Source organism: Misgurnus anguillicaudatus, chromosome 7, assembly GCF_027580225.2.
Source record: "Misgurnus anguillicaudatus chromosome 7, ASM2758022v2, whole genome shotgun sequence".
NCBI classification, from domain to species: Eukaryota; Metazoa; Chordata; class Actinopteri; order Cypriniformes; family Cobitidae; genus Misgurnus; species Misgurnus anguillicaudatus.
In genome coordinates, this window is record NC_073343.2 from 21834159 (window position 1) to 21851231 (window position 17073).

Consider the following 17073-nt stretch of genomic DNA (forward strand, 5'->3'; position numbering starts at 1 on the left):
CAAAGGATCATATAGAAAGAGGAAGTTTATTCACGATCGCAAACACAACACAAAGGATACATATAAATTACTGCTTACCTCACTCTTTTCACCACTTCAACCCCTCCTGTTTTCCCTAATTAGGTCCAGAGAGGAAATTTACAGCTTTAGTCGAGTCTCAAGTGTGAGCCAAACCTGTATCCCCTAATGCTCGCATAGATTATATGAACGTAAACTTGTGAACATTTCAGTTTTGTTTACACTCTAATGCTAATAGTAGTTATTTGAATTGGTGAATATATAGGATGGGTTAAGGAATGGGTATGCGATTGGGTTTGGGAATATTTGTATACTTCAGTTGCAGGTAATGTTTTAGCAAAAGTAATCCCTTGAAACCATTTGGTCCTTAACTACATTTCACATTCAAGCCATTCTGTGTCCGCCGAGTGTGCGATAAACAGCCTGTTAACAGCTCAGGGTCCTTCTGCTCATCTCTCAGAAATATCATTACGAAAACCCGTTAGTCACTTGACACATTAAGCTTATAGAAAGCCGTCTGTTAATAAACATCTGTACGACTCCATCTGTATGTTTTCGATATCTTTTTGTACAGCGTGTTATTATACGTTAGCTTCTGCTGCCTATTGGCAGGGGGTTAATGTTAGTACTTTCATTGCTTTTTAAGAGTTTTCTCTCCACTTTTATACTGTGGTTTATAAGCAGTTCTCTCCAATTAGTTTATACCTTCTACAGCAGTATCAGGAGAACAACAGAACCAGTCAGACAAAAACAGCTTTGATTTGAAAACCGAGCAAATCCACACAGTCCTCTGTGGAGACTGTCTAGTGTCACAACTTCAATGTTGCCACACCAGATTAGCGGATAATTCATTGAGCCTCAACTAATTGACGAAATTAGTCACCGGAATCAAAAACCTTTGCAGCACTGGCTGATCTTTCAGCAGTTAAGCATGTAGGGATCAATTCCCACGTGACTCTGGGTGAGTTTTGTGGACTCCAGGTTACCAATAATTCTTTTATTGGATTGCTTTGAAATTCTGCCACAAAGAATTGCATGGAATGTTCCAAGGCCTTATGCTGTATTTGTCGCAGGCTGAAGGTTCTGCATTACGACTGCAATCCTTCAGCTATGTTCTGAACAGACGTGCGCTCAAGGATGTTTTCGGCGTCATTCAATATAACCGCAAGAAGGGAAAGTGGTTTTCGCTCATTATATCGTTTTAATATAACTGACCTATTTGTACAGGTTTGGGAGATAGTTGTCAAACTTTTTACTCCAATAGAATATTTTTGTGTAGTTTTTACATTTTTTACAAAGTAGTGGTATTAGCTATGCTGTTTTGCATGCCGTTCTTAAAGGCGTATGTTAAACGAGGGGTTTTCAAACTGTGGGTCGGGACCCACTTGTGGGTCGCACAGTGGGATATGGTGGGTCGTGCAAAGTTGCTTTGTTGTTGGGGTGAATGACACAAAAAATTGTTTAGTCCAGTTAATAACTAGCAATGACATTGATTTTGATATGATAAACCATTAATTATTTTGAAATTTTAATTAAACTTTATTAATAAAATGGCAAGGAAAATAAAAACTACTCAGTTATAAAAGGGGTAAAATTTTTATTTTTCTCCATGTTGTTGGGTCCTGGGATAGATTGTACGTATTTGAGTGGGACAGAAAATAAAAAGTTTGGGAACCACTGTGTTAAAATGTATACAGCGGGGAAAATAAGTATTTGACACACAATAAGATTACGAGAGAGTTCTTGGCTTTTACCCATCATGAAGTATTTCCTGGGTAATGAGAAGCCTTTATTGGCCATCAATTAGGACTAAAGCAGCTGATATCAATTAGTGCTGATAGGGGGCAGGGTTTCTCTCTCAATACTGACAGGTTTTAGGTGAACTCCTGGCTTTCTATTCCATTTTGCATCTTGTTCTCTTCATGTGTTCAATACTTATTCCCTGTTTCATTTCACTTTATTTATTATGACTCAACTTGTATACTTAAATGTTCTGATTTCTTTGTATGAATTCAAAATTTGGCTTGATGGCTACATCTGGTAGAAATTTTGTGTCAATAGCCCACCTAGAAATCCCCTTACTGATAAAAATGTTGATGTGTCAAATACTTATTTTCCTCGCTGTAGGTAAAAGGGGCACTCTACTTTTTTTTGAAAATATACTCATTTTCCGGCCGCCTAGAGTTAAACATTTGATTTTTACCGTTTTGAAATTCATTCAGCTGATTTCCGGATCTGGCAATACCACTTTTAACATAGCTTCACATAATCCATTAAATCTGATTAGACCATTAGCAGCGCGTAAAAAAATAACCAAAGAGTTATGATATAACTTGACTCTTCAGTATTTACATTGTGTACTAAGACTGATAGAAAATTAAAAGTTGCGATTTTCTAGGCCGATATGGCTAGAAACTATACTCTCATTCTGGCGTAATAATCAAGGAATGTATAGTTCCTAGCCATATCGCCTAGAAAATTGCAACTTTAAATTTTCCGTCAGTCTTAGTACATGATGTAACTACAGAAGAGTCAAGTTTTAAATAGGAAAAATATCGAAACTCTTTGGTTATTTTTAGCGTGATGCTAATGGTCTAATCAGATTCAATGGATTATGCTAAGCTATGCTAACAGTGGAACCACCAGTTCAGCTGAATGGATTCCAAAACGGTAAAAATCAAATATAGGGAAGCTGGAAAATTAGTATATATATTTTTTTTATGTGGAGTGTCTCTTTAAGTTGTCACAGTGGAGAGACTATGATAAATTAACCTGTCTTGTCAGATAGACACAGTATAAAATCTGTATACAGTCAGTACAGGTACTGTGTATAGTTGATCCTTGCCTAAATGTACAATATTGTAATATAATTTTATTATGTTCAGTTGTTTCCCCAACAGCTATAGCCAAAATATAATAATGGAATTTAGTTTGATTATACTCAATATGTGTTGAAACCAACATACAAACCATTACTTGCAGAGAAATCACACTTGGATTTTTGACTCAAACCTTCTAGTTACTAAGGTATTGCCCTTGTGATATCTTCTCTTCATAACAAGTAGCCTTGTTCTTCTTTCTATAGGAGTATGTGGACAGTGATTTGCATTGCCACTTTATTTTTTAATTTCCCGCTAACAAAAGTTATCACAGACCTTCATTAAGCTTCAATTTCGAGTGAAAAAGCAAGCTGTTCCCATTTACACAACTGCAGGCATCTCAGCGCATTACAGCTAAGAGTGGGTTGCCACGGTAACCGGAGAGCATCAATTCTACAGCTTTCTGAAACTCGGCAGCTAAAAGCTCTTTCTGACACAAATGCACCACGTTTAGGTCCTTACGTACCCCATAACTATCTATTCTTCTCGGCCCTGTCGTCAGGAGCCTTTTTTGTTTTGTTTGTGCCATCAATCATGTATGCGACAAGCTCTAATGCACTGTGTGTGGATGACTGTGTTTTGCAGAGACAAAGGCGGCCTGCACTTTCAACGGAGTGGAGTACCACGATGGCGACATGTTCAGGATGGACGCCTGTCGCTTCTGCCGCTGTCAGGGAGGAGTATCTGTATGTTTCACGGCCCAGTGTGGCGTACTGCACTGCGAGCGCTACTACGTACCCGAAGGAGAGTGCTGTGCCGTCTGTGAAGGTTAGATTTGATTACGCTTCAATAACGGCAAAATCACACAAGGCCATGAATACAACTTTGTAGATGATCATATTATGGGTCAGAAACTTGGATAGATTAAAAAAGTCATGTTCTCTATAAACTCTACACCTTTATACATAATTCATTAAACAAACAGTCTTTAGCATGTGCCTTAGGGTTTGTTTTGCATTAACTGTTTATAATTATTTATTCAAAACATGATTTCTTGGCATTTTAATAACCAGTGGCATCCAAGCCCAAAACTAAATCCTAAAGCAATTATGGTGTGACTTTTTTAACATCACGCAAGATATCGGGCATTTCACGTTACGTGATTGGAAAGAGTTTACCGATTTGACGTTCAATTTGCAAGATAAATACTTTGTGTGTTGTGAATTCAATGAGCATCCGGGGCTAATTAGTTCAGGGAACGGTTCATTGTTTTATTTTGTAGACAACCTTTAATAGGCTGCCTGGGAGCATGTAATTTCGATTGCTATGCTTCTCTCATGGGTAGATTTTTGTTGTCCAATACACTGCGCCTCGCCACGTTTCTCGCTCATGTTATATTTATCAGATCGTGGTCATGTTGAGATTAGTTTGCGAATGATTTTGCCGTTATGTAGTTAATTAAAGTGAAACTACCCCATTTCCCTGTAGCTTTTCTCTTGAGAGTTTTACTGGGATGGAATAAATGAAATTGGCCAACTTAAGTTAAAACGCTCAGAGTATTGAATTGGTCTGTAAGAGCAATTCATTAATTGTTGGATATGCAGCTACATGTATGGCTATGGAATTACTGTTATGCAATCTGTCATCATTATAAGATGGATTGTTGGCCACTTTTTTCTTATAAACACTTTACAACAGATGCTGTCGATTGTGGCAGCTACTGTATAAGCGGTCCCACGCAGATTGAGAACTTCCCATAAGTCTCTGCTGTATAACGTATATGCAAATCACTCACAAAGTGCCATGGCCTCCTACATCTTTCTTTATTACATATGTCAGCTAGTCTCACAGCTCTGCTTATCACATTTGTCAATTTAGCAAATCTTCAAAGTCAACACTGAAAATATTCAAACAGATCTACTTCCCCTGACTGTCCACACAGACTCCATCTTCCCGGTGCTGAATTTTGCCGGATGCTATGTGAACGGGCAGATCCTGGCTCATGGAGACCACTGGCGTGAGGACGATTGCACCTTCTGCCAGTGTGTGAGTGGAGAGGCCCGATGTGTGGCGGCTGCCTGTGGCCACAGCTGCCTGAACCCTGTTACAGTGCCAGGAGAGTGCTGCCCCGTGTGTGAGGGTAAGAGCAAATTTCCGGCTTGTGTTGCAATGGGCGTATCTTTCTTTTACTGTGCACCATTTTACTTCCAGTTCCATGGTTTGCAAAAATATTGTTTGCTAGTTTGAATGATGCCATTGTACCAATTCGCAAAGCGTTGGCACAATGCAAATTTGACTATAATTTGTAACAGTCAGAGATAAACAGCAATATATTTCTTTACATTTTTTGAATCAATGAATCATTATTGATTTGCTGCAATGAATCAAAACTTCTTAAAGGAGCAGTTTTTGAAAGGATCTCTTGACAGAAATGCTAAATAATATACAAAACTATATTATCAGGGGTGTATAAAGACCTTTTTATAATGAACCATTATGTTTTTATTACCTTAGAATGAGACGTTTTTTTATCTACATACACCGAGGGTACCCTTAAGTGAAAGTCACCAATTTGTGCCGCCATGTTTCTACAAAAACCCTTAACGGACAAACTTTTTTACTAAGTTGTCTCCGTTGATGGCGGCTACCATAGTTTCTCTATGCGTTTCAAAAGCGAGGGGTGAGCAGTGGACTGAACCGTTGGTTGCAATTTGCAACTTCACCACCAGATGCTGCTAAAATATACACACTGCACCTTTAACACTAGTGTTATTATTTAAAGGGGTCATGGCATGAAAATCTGACTTTTTCCATGTTTACGTGCTATGATTGGGTCCCCAGTGCTTCTACTGTATCAACCTAGAAAATGTGAAAAAGATCAACCCAGTAACTTATTTTTGGTAAACCATTCTATGCAAGCACATGAAAAAATAGGTGGTTGAAATTTGGCTCTCCTTATGATGTCATAAGGAGCTCTTATTATAATAATACCACCCCTTAATCTGCACTATCCAACCACAGCACTGCCATTTAATGCAGAGAAAAGCACAATTGAGTTTTAATTGCAACAAACCACTATCATTGTGATCAGTGATTGAATTTCATCAGCTCATTTGCATTTTAAAGGACACACCCAAAACGTTTTTGCACACACCTACAAAGTGGCAATTTTAACATGTTAAATACAAATTATTTATATGGTAATTTGAGCTAAAACTTCACATATGTGCTCTGGGGACACCAAAGATTTATTTGACATCTTAAAAAAGTCTTGTGCCATGGCCCCTTTAAAAACTGTATACAGTATGTAGTTAGTATTGGTGGTGCTTACTAAGTCAAGGATCTCTTAAGGACAGAGTCATATCTAAGGATAAGAATATATAAGTGTATGCAACCTCCTACGACACCTCCGCGCCATGGCAGCGACTTCTGCATGGGCGTGTGGCACTCACACACGTTTTCTTCAGAAAATCTAGTTTGAAAAATTCGCTCTATTGTTCTCCCGGCACACAGGTGCATGTTTTTGAGTTTGGATTCCAGTCACACACTGTATGTGTGAATAATCTACTAGGCTGTGAGAGCAAAGCAGGCAAGTGCATACCTGGATCTCCCACTTCCAACCCAAACACATCCACAGCCTCATATCCCTTCTGTCTCACGTTTTACTGTCTTTTTACTGTCATGCAATGCTGTGCCAAAACCCCTCGGTGTGTTTTCCTCCATTAGACCTCACTGCTCAGCCTTGCTATCAGTGGAATTTCATATCACGACTGCTGGTGTGTATTTCAGACTGTGCTGGCAGAGCTGGCGAGGTCACCCCAGGGACTTTCTGCAGCTGGCTGGGTTGTTTTCGCGGTGTTTGTTGCGGGTGAAAGCTTTGCCTCATTTTGTATCTCATCATGAGCTTTGATTAAGCAGTCCGAGGTATGGACGCATACCTCAGTATGCAGGAATGCGGCTCAGTTCTCGGGGGCATGGGCTGCATTCTTCAGAAGAGGGTTTGCAAAGGTTATTATTTTACACGCGCACACGCTGGAAGAAGCAAGCGAATGATAGATGAGTGGCAGGTATGTTGGATAATGAATATCTCCGGGGATTGGCTGGGTGCAGACTGATGACATCATCCTTTCGAAAAGAGCTGGAGAATATAGATTTTCTCACGTCTCTGTTCGCCGTTTGAAGGCGGGAGACGTTTTTCCTGTTTTGCTCACCGACTCGGAATCACCAGGAAAGGAAAGCGTGTTTGGAGCGATTAACAATTTTATTAACCTCTACTAAATGCCAACCTGACAATACGCGTGTAGGAGGCTGTGAAAAAACACACTAAACAACTTTGGGATGTTGTGGGGGAGAGATTTCCCCAAACTGGCGTGTTGATTATGATCAATGTCGTTCCGGCGAGAATTGAGTCATGCCAGAGATAATAAGATTCTCAATGTGTCTCACCTTTAACCTCCTTCCAATTAAAGATCTGAACGAATGAAACAAACATCTATCGCTCTAGCTCTATTTATTCAAAGCGGAAGATTGCTACGCCTCTGAACTTGTTGCTAATTGCTTGCTACTACCGTGAGTGCTAGGCTTAGTACAGCTGGAGGTGTCACATTTAGCAGCCACCAGTACAAGCAAGCCAACTGCGTGTCAGTGTGCTAAAAACATCCACAATGCCTTAGCAACACCCAGACAATGCTTTAGCAACATCCCAGCATGGAAATAACTGTTCACATTTGTTTTTCATCTTCATTGGAATGCCAAGAATCTGGTTAGCGGCCCATAAGATTTGAGGTCATTTATGCAGGATGTAGCAGGGGCAGAAAGCGCAGAGAGAAGTGAATGGACAGAAAGTGACAGCGACACGTCCGCACGGCTGCAGCGAGCGTGCGGCACGCTGGCGTTCACCTATTCTCAATAAAACTTTTATACGCCTGTCGGCCTATAAAGAAGTCAGAGGTTCAGATGGGTCTGGCCGACCGCGGAGAGCATTCGCTATGCTAGTGGGGTGAAGTGTGCAGTGTGGCTTTTCATACCAAGTTCAGCACTCCCGATAGCGCCACTGCATTGCAATCAGATCTTAAATTCAGCGCTCTCTCTATATTTGAACTCTCTGTGTTTCTCTGGGCAGTGCAGAGCGAGATCAAAGGCAGCATGTCGGCCTGCTCATCATCACGGACTGCAGTGAAAGGTTAAGCACAGAGAGAGTATTTGAGTGTGAAAATGTTCAAATGCTTTAGAAATCCTCCCACTGTGATGGGCAGGTGACTAACCACTTTGGGCTTCAAATGAATTCATGACTGTATTTTGCTAGTTGAATGGCATAGCTTTGTGCTTGAAAGCAGGCCCGTCATCGAAGGGCACAACTGGGAATGTTATCTTGGAACCTCTGGCGCGTCTTTACACATCATGTTTCGAGTATGTCAAATGTAGAGATGTCAGTGACATTTTGTGCTTGATGTGAGGCATGAGTACTGTATAAAAGTTGAATTAAGCAGCATTTACAATGTAGTATATATATATTTATTTAAATGTATTAGTATGTTGATGTGTGTTCAAGTATATCTTTACAATGCAGATGCTCATTTCGGACAGTGGAAACATAGAGCATATGTACTGGAATGTAAGATACATGTGCAAGTCTGCAACTAAAGTGCAAAGCCTGGATGTAGACTGTGAACAGATGTGCAGAGTATGTAAGCAGACAGTGATATTTTTCTGTAAAACGCACAACTAATGTCTTAAATAACCACCAGAGCAATGATTGTGGTAAGCAAAATAATTGACTCTGGTCCTTTGAATTATTTGAAAAAGCACACTACACTTTGCGTCATGCCTTTGGATATATTTTGTAGCCTTTAGAGATAACATCTGGGTACGCTGTCAGAAAAAAATGGTTAAAAAATGTACCCTTTCAAAAAGTACAACTTTGCACCAAAAGAGTTCAGATTAGTACACTCTAAAAAAACGTTTCTAAATAGCACTAAAAGTGGTTCACTGGCTCGTAATCATTGGGGAACCATTTTTAGTGTTATATACTGTAGCACCTGTGTGAAACCATATGGTGATATATCACCACTTATGGTTTTTCATAGGTAAAATTTAAATGTGCTAATTTAAAATGAGCTTTTAGTGATATTATCACAATTTTTTTAGCGTGTACCTCAAAGGAAATTATTGCCACTAAAAAGTGGTTATTAATACCTCAAAGATACATATTAGTATCTCAACAATACATAATAAGACTAGAGGTGTCAAAAGATTAATCGTGATTAACTGCATACAAAATAAAAGTTTGTTTCTGCATAGTATGTGTGTCCACTGTGGGTAATTATATAAATACACACATACATGTATACATTTAAGAAAAATGCTATGTATGTATATATTTTGTAATCTATATACTGTATAATCTATAATCTATCTATCTATCTATCTATCTATCTATCTATCTATCTATCTATCTATCTATCTATCTATCTATCTATCTATCTATCTATCTATCTATCTATTTATCTATCTATCTATATCCTCTAAATGTGTGTGTAAAAGTTTCTTAAATACATACGTGCATGTGTGTGTATTTATCTATTCAAAATAATTACACACAGTGCACACACATTTTATGCAAAAACAAACTTTTTTCTATGCGATTAATCGCGATTAATTAAATTACTGCCCCAGTGAAAGCTGGGGTACATATTTGGACAATTTTTTTCTAAAAGTGTTTAAGGAAGCCTGACCTTATCATTTTAATGGTTGTGTGGTTTACTTAATATTTAAATTGTGACATTATTTGTCTTTGTTCTGCATTCTGCAAGTGTTTATTTGTTGGTGGGAAATATGTTGTTTTATTATTACCTTACCCAGTGATTGAAGGGCATCTTTGATCCGATTCAAGATTTTACATTTCCTTTGGTGTGTATTAGTACATGTTAGCGATATGCGAAAGGTACATAACCCAAAGTAAACGATGATGCGAGTTACCGTCTCCAACGTAAATCTATTTTCTTGGCCTACAACAAACACATGGATTGTAGGCAACAGTTTACTTCCTGGGATTGGTGATGTAGACAAGACCAACATTATCATAATTCCTCCCGCTTGGAAACACAGCCTGTAAATTAACTTCCGTTAGCATTGCATTGTGACCCAATCTTTCAAACATGGTAAGGAGCGTCACATTTCCGGTTGACGTCAGAGGTATTCAGGCCAATCACAACGTACAGGTTAGCTGGCCAATCAGGGACACAGAGCTTTTCAAATCGATGAGTTTTGTAGGAAGAGAGTAAAATCTGGAGCTACACAAATGTTCGGTATGTGGAAAATAATGTGTTTTTAACCATAAACCACGCAAACACATTGTATTATACCAATACACACAAAAAAAAAAACATTGTTTTTTAGCAATGAAATAGGTGCCCTTTTTCCTTACATTGTAAAAATTTGTATCAACTTAAAAAATTACTTCAACTGGTAAGACCTAAAAAAAGTTTTTTCAACTTACATTTTTCACTGAACGTATTTTTCACTTAAACATACAGTACTGTGCAAAAGTCTTAGGCCACCACCACCAGACTTGTTGTTTTAGAAGTTTTAATGTCCATCCATATTTATTTTTCAATCTATTTTATTAAGATAAAAACAGAAAATACAGGATTTTTTTACATTTTCAGGACTAAATGACTTCTTTAGGCATCGTCGGTGCTTAGTGTGACCTCTCATGGCACAAAACACATCTTGAGCGTTTTTGAGCAGAATGAAGTAAAATTAGGATTTAATTTTATTTAGGTTTAAGAGATCCTGCTTTTGCTCAAGTGGAAGGGGAGTTTACCCTAAAAACTTGACACATCAGTTTATATTTTTATACAGTTTTTAATACTACATACACATTTCCTGTATTTTCTGGATGTATTTTATTAAACTGAGACTGAGAAACAATTATATATGATCACTATAGCGTTGCAAAAACAACAAATCTAATTCTGGCATGGTGGCCTTAGACTTTTGCACAGTACTGTATAAGTTGAAAAAACTTTCAACTTGTTTTTTAGGTGTTACCAATTGAAGTAACTGAAGTTGATCCAACTTTTTTTCAAGTGCATTCAAGTAAACAATAGAGAAAAACTCTTTTATGTCTTTTGTGAGGTAAATGTTTAGATTAATAGCCTTGCATAAAGCCAAATGAATTTTTAGGTCATTTAATTGAATTATAACAAATACGACACAATTCATTCCACCTACTGGTGTGTTTATGTAATATGAAGAAATGGTCACTAAACAAAACTGAACAAATTACTTGGATATGAATTAAAATATATTTTATTCACTAGTCCACTTTTATCGAAATGAATGTTTTTTGTTTTTTTAAAAGCCAAAGGAAAAGTTGTAGGTTAGCTGTGTATGGTTAGCTCTTTAAAGGAATGTTCCAGGTTCAAAACAAGCTCTATTGATAGCATAGTTCTAAACATTCTGTGCTTTAATGTTTGTACCGCTACAGTGCCTTCCCACAATGCCTTTCCTTTGTTTGAGACAAGTCAAAATATTTCCTGTGGTAATGCCACAGATGCAGTCGATAGGGCTTAACTTTTGAACCCGTAACATTCCTACAATGCTCAGTCAGTGCCTCAGGTGTGGCCCATTTTTTATATAGAGAAGCTTCCTATGTACTGAAGAACAGCCGTTTGGACTGTGTCCTTGGCACACAGCGTTACCTGTGTTTTGAAGCCACACACACAGTTCTATTCCTGTGGCCTTGTTGGTTCTTTCCATAACAAAGCCTGACGTCTGTTACTTTTGGAGCCGGAGTGTCGGCAGCCTTGCGGTGTAGATTCTGCAATGAAAAACAAAGATATAACACGAGAGATCTAACGTTTTTGTTTTTCTTCAGTCATAGTATATGTCATGTGACTGTTCACTCTACTTTAAAATTCATTGCCGCAGACAGGAATAAACATAAGTCTGTTTTCCCCTGCGAAAAGTGGTGAAACATCCCAAAATATTTTTACACTTTATATATGACTTAATGAAGAACTGTGCTTTTCTCTAATGTTGTAGTTATGACATCTGCTAAACCTAAACAGCAATGACCTTATTTCTGGTTAAGTAGACGTACAGCCATATGCATTCAACAGTGCCATATGTGGCCTTATGACAACAGTGGGAAATTGAGAATTAAGAGGGCAGCTGCATTTATACATGATATCCCCCTCGACAGAGCTCTTAAATAGCCATACCTGTTGGCAAGGACTAGAGATCTTTGCTCTCGCTGCGGCTCACATTTACATGTGGCATGTTGCACGCGACTGTTTGTAGAGGAGGTGAACGCATTCCAGAGCCGATTCCCATTTCTCCAATCTCTGCGCTTACGTCAAGTCGAGCCAGTGAAGAGAGAGCTTTTGATATGATCTGTAATGAGATATTTACTTTATATGGACTGGAGCAGGTTCAATGACCAGTTCCGACCCACTCACGAGGTGTCATCTGGTGCTGAATACGTCCCTTTGCAGGTGGAGCCTCTACCTTCATGTCCTGTCCTCTGGGTCTTGTTGGACACAGCTCTGCTCTCTGTCCCCCAGGTCCCAGGACAGCTTAATTTAGCTCATCCACCAGCTGCCCCGCGCTCTGTGCATTTTTATTTCCTAATTATTATTTGTCAGAAGACCTCATTTCCTCAAGGTGACACCCTCCCCCTGTCATAGGAAAGCTATTGTACCATACGCAGTGTGTTTAATTAAGCAAATGAAAGCTGTCAGGTTGGGTTGAGCCCCCTAAGCTCCTACATAGCTTTCTGAAGAGTCTCACACCTGAAATATTCCATGTTAAATATGCATTTTTTTTTTAAAATATTTTACATTTAGAATGTGAACATGCATGGGCTCACTCACATAAGAGAGAACAGTTGGAAATGGATTTTAATGTGTTAATGGAAAGGCATTTTTAATGAATAAGATAAAAGAACAACAATGGTTTGCCTGCTTTTTGTGTTTATCACTTATTTTTTAATTAATTACTAGACATAATTGTACATCCTTAAATAACTTTTTATAAAACAGAAAAAAGCCGTTAAAGGATTGGTCCATTTTATTAAAAAAAGAAATACAGATAATTTACTCACCACCATGTCATCCAAAATGTTGATTTCTTTATTTGTTCAGTCGAGAAGAAATTGTGTTTTTTGCGGAGAAAAATCCAGGATTTTTCTCATTTTAATGGACCCCAACACTTGACAGTTTTAATGCAGTTTAAATTTGCAGTTTTAAAGGATAAGGGTTGTCAGTTTTGGCAAGAAAAATAAAAATATGCACTTTTAAACCACAACTTCTCGTCTTCCTCCGGTCTTGTAATGCGCCAGCGTGACCTCACGTAATACATCATCACGTCAAGAGGTCATGGATGACGTATCGAAACTACTCCCCAGTGTTTACAAGTGTGGAAAAAGAGGACCGCTCCGACGTTGTTGTATGTCGAATGATATTTATTAATGTCTTTGTGTCAGTTTATCGTCTGCAAATGTGCGTTTCATATATGTAACACGTGACCTTTCGACGTCATTACGCAATTACCTGAGGTCGCGCTGGCGTCACAGGATCGGAGGAAGAAGAGAAGTTGTGGTTTAAAAGTGCATATTTTTAATTTTTCTCGCCAAAAATGACAATCGTTTCGCTAGATAAGACCCTTATGCCTCTTTTGTGATCGTTTAGAGTCCTTAAATCTGCGTTGAAACTGCAATTTTAAAATGCATTAAAACTGTTAAGTGTTGGGGCCCATTGAAGTCCATTAAAATGAGAAAAATCCTGGAATGTTTTTTTTTCTCAAAAAACATAATTTCTTCTCGACTGAACAAAGAAAGACATCAACGTTTTGGATGACATGGTGGTGAGTAAATTATCTGTATTTTTTTTTTTTTAAGAAAATGGACTAGTCCTTTAAGGTCGTGACTCCTCATCTGAGGGGCGCTAATTCAAAATAAGTGTTCGGAGATTCATTTGTGTGGTTCCCTTTTCCAAAATATGTGTCCTGCGTGTCGAGAGATTATGCGAGTATCTGGCAAATGCGAGCATCTCTTGTATCATAAACCCTTTAGATACATCTGCAGCATGCACTTATTTTGACAAAACACGTGATGCACACACATTCACAAAGCGCAGAAAACATATTTTGAAAAAAGGAACCACACACACGATGGGCTACATACAGGTTGTGACGAACTTTGCATCGAGAGCCCTCGAAAAAAGAAATCACCAGCCGCCACTGCATTAAGGACTAGTGAAACATGATTTGTTTACACACAGGCTTGTATATGGACATATACTGTATGTAATGCTGTAATGGCCCAGTGCTGGCAACATATATTTGGTTTTTGTAATGTTTTAATGCGAGGGTCCGTGTACAGTGACGCAAATTTTGTATGCACACCGCTGGATGTTTTTAACCATGCGCACAGTCGAAGGCACAGCCTTGCAAAGCATAGTTTATGTTCATATAAAAGTAAAAAAAAAACTGATATAATACTGATCTGCTATATTTAAATATGGTGGCATAACTTCAAATCTCATTGGTTCTGACATGTTTGTTGACTATTTGTCATATACAGGGACATCTGTATATGAAACTAAAATGACACCGTTTCAGTATAAAGTTGTAATTCGTGTTTGACTAAAAAAAGGAAGTCATACATCTGGAATGGCATTAGGATGAGTAAATTATGAGAGAATCTTCATTTTTGGGTGAACTATTACTTTAAGACTCATGCTTCAATCAACAGTGAGTCAAATGTTAGCACTCTGATGGTTCAGTAAGCACTCTGATAGATTCATTCAGTGAGGGATTCGTCAGACTGATTTCAGCCAACAATCCATAAATTAGTGAATGATTTTGCTTGATTACCGCTTCAGGAGAGTAATTCGTTCTTGAATAGGTTCATACTAGGCACGCTGTATATTTTTAAATCCAGACAACACAATAAAAAGGCTTGTTGTCTGCCATTATTACAGTCTATTTATCTCATCACATACAATTCAGACTGCAATCTCACTACTTGGGCGAAATAGGCTTCAGATTCAACAGCGGTGGAGCATCACTACTGACTACTGGTGCAAGAAACACTGTTATGACAGCAAATCTACCAAGTGCTGAAGCTATTAAACGCTGTCAGAAAAAAGGTACAAAACTTTATGTACCTTTTTTGTTGCTGGGGTGGTACCCTCAAAGGATCATTTTTGTACCTTTATGGGTATACAGTGCCACACATTGGAATGTTGTACCTTTTCGGATACAATATTATACCGTAAGGACCAATTGTGTACCTTTAAAAGAAAACAACGCCGTTTTTCAATATTTTACTATGTTCTTACCTCAACTTAGATGAATGAATACATACCTATTTTTATTCAGTGCATGCATTTAATCTTTGTACAGCGTGTCGTGAATGTGTTAGCATTTACCCTCATTTATTCCTAGGATACAAACAGGGATGAATTTAGAAGCCACCAAACACTTCCATGTTTTCCCTATTTAAAGAATGTTACATGAGTAGTTACACGAGTAAGTATGGTGGCACAAAACAAAACGTGGTGTTTTTTAAGCCTATAAAAAATGAGAACTATATTGTATGGCGGAAGACTGCGCCTGAGGTCAAAGTGCTGCAAACTAAGTGCTCTTCCGCCGTACGATATAGTTATCGCCATATAAAAATCGTCACTTTTTATTTTGTGCCACCATACTTGGTCGTGTAACTACTCATGTAACAGTCTTTAAATAGGGAAAACATGGAAGTGTTTGATGGCTTCTAAATTCATCCTAGTTTGGATCCTAAGGAATGAATGGGGCTAGGCTAAATGCTAACACATTCACTACGCGCTTTTAAAGATTAAGTGCACGCATTGAATAAAAATAGGTATGTATTAATTCGTCTAAGTTGAGGTAAGAACATAGTAAACTATTGAAAAACTGGTGTTTTCCTTTAAGGAACAATTTTGTACCAGTGAAATGTTAGGGGTACAAAACAGTTAATTATACCTTTGAAGGTACAAAATGGATCCTTGGGGTGCGGTAGTGTATACTGAAGGTGCAACGTTGTATTATGTTATGTGTACCTGTAAAAGTACATAATGGTTCCTTAGGGTACCACCCCAGTGACTAAAAGGTACAGTTTTGGATCTTTTTTTTCTGACAGTAAAGCTTTAGTTCACCCAAAAATGAAAAATCTCGTATTATTTAAACCATTCCATACGTAAATGACTGCCTTTCTATAGCTGAACACAAAAATGTGACATTTTTGTTGGTTAGCAAAATCTTGTAATTACTCACTGCTCAAAACTAATGATGACATGCCAACATCTTCAACTGCCATTGGTTCATCTTAAAATTGACTCACTTTATGATTTATCAAACTTATATGTTTCAAGGTTCCCACGGGTCCCTTAAATCCTTGAAAGTTTGTGAATCTGAAGGAAATAATTCAAGGCCCTGGGAAGTTTTTGAAAATATACATACATAGATACAGGTCATTGAAAGTGCTTGAATCTATTTTATGCAAGAAGTTTTCTGGAAAAAAGCCACATTATTCCCTGTGTAGTGTTGTATAATATCATACAATTTCTAGCTTTTTAAGCACACGTGCTAAACTGTTCGCTTTAAATGCTTATATCTTCTGTATGCGAATGTTGATTCATACTAAAATGCTTTTTTGCATAGTTGTGTTTGACATATGAAAACGTTTTTGGGTTACGTATGTAACTGTTGTTCCCTGAGAAGGGAACGAGACGCTGCGTCTCCCTTGCCATACTTCCTGCGTCCCTGTAACGCCGTCTTTGGCAATATTTCAGATAGCGAAACACTTCCTGTCTCCCGCGTCACCCTGTCTTTGTCGTTAAGCCTCACCGTTGGTTGAATTTGATATACAGATTCAGACGCACTTACGCCTGGAAGCGTCCACAAAGTGTCACCGCAGTGACACAGCGCATGTTCCCTCGAAAGGGAACTGTAACAATGTATCTTAAAAGGTAACACCTTGCTTTTACTTAAAATGTGTCCCAACATTTAGTCCTTGAATTTAAGGGTATTGGACCTTGAAAGTCCTTAAAGGGTCCTTGAATTTGAAGTTAACTAAGGTGTGGGAACCCTGATGTTTTTATTTTTATTTCTTCTAACACATTTATACTTCCCTTTTCTGTGTTGTTGAATAGTGAAGATGATGAATTGTAATATCATAGTGAATTTTCTATATTGAATCATGTCAAAA

General features: G+C 38.1%; 1 protein-coding gene across 1 annotated transcript in view; it reads left to right on the forward strand.

Moving 5' to 3' along the window:
* The window catches only part of LOC129417003 (cysteine-rich motor neuron 1 protein), a 134342-nt gene that overhangs the window by 92037 nt on the left and 25232 nt on the right, over positions 1-17073 (forward strand). Inside the window, 2 exon segments of the mRNA XM_073869573.1 lie at positions 3483-3665; positions 4780-4977. Coding sequence (XP_073725674.1) covers positions 3483-3665; positions 4780-4977 — 381 coding nt within the window.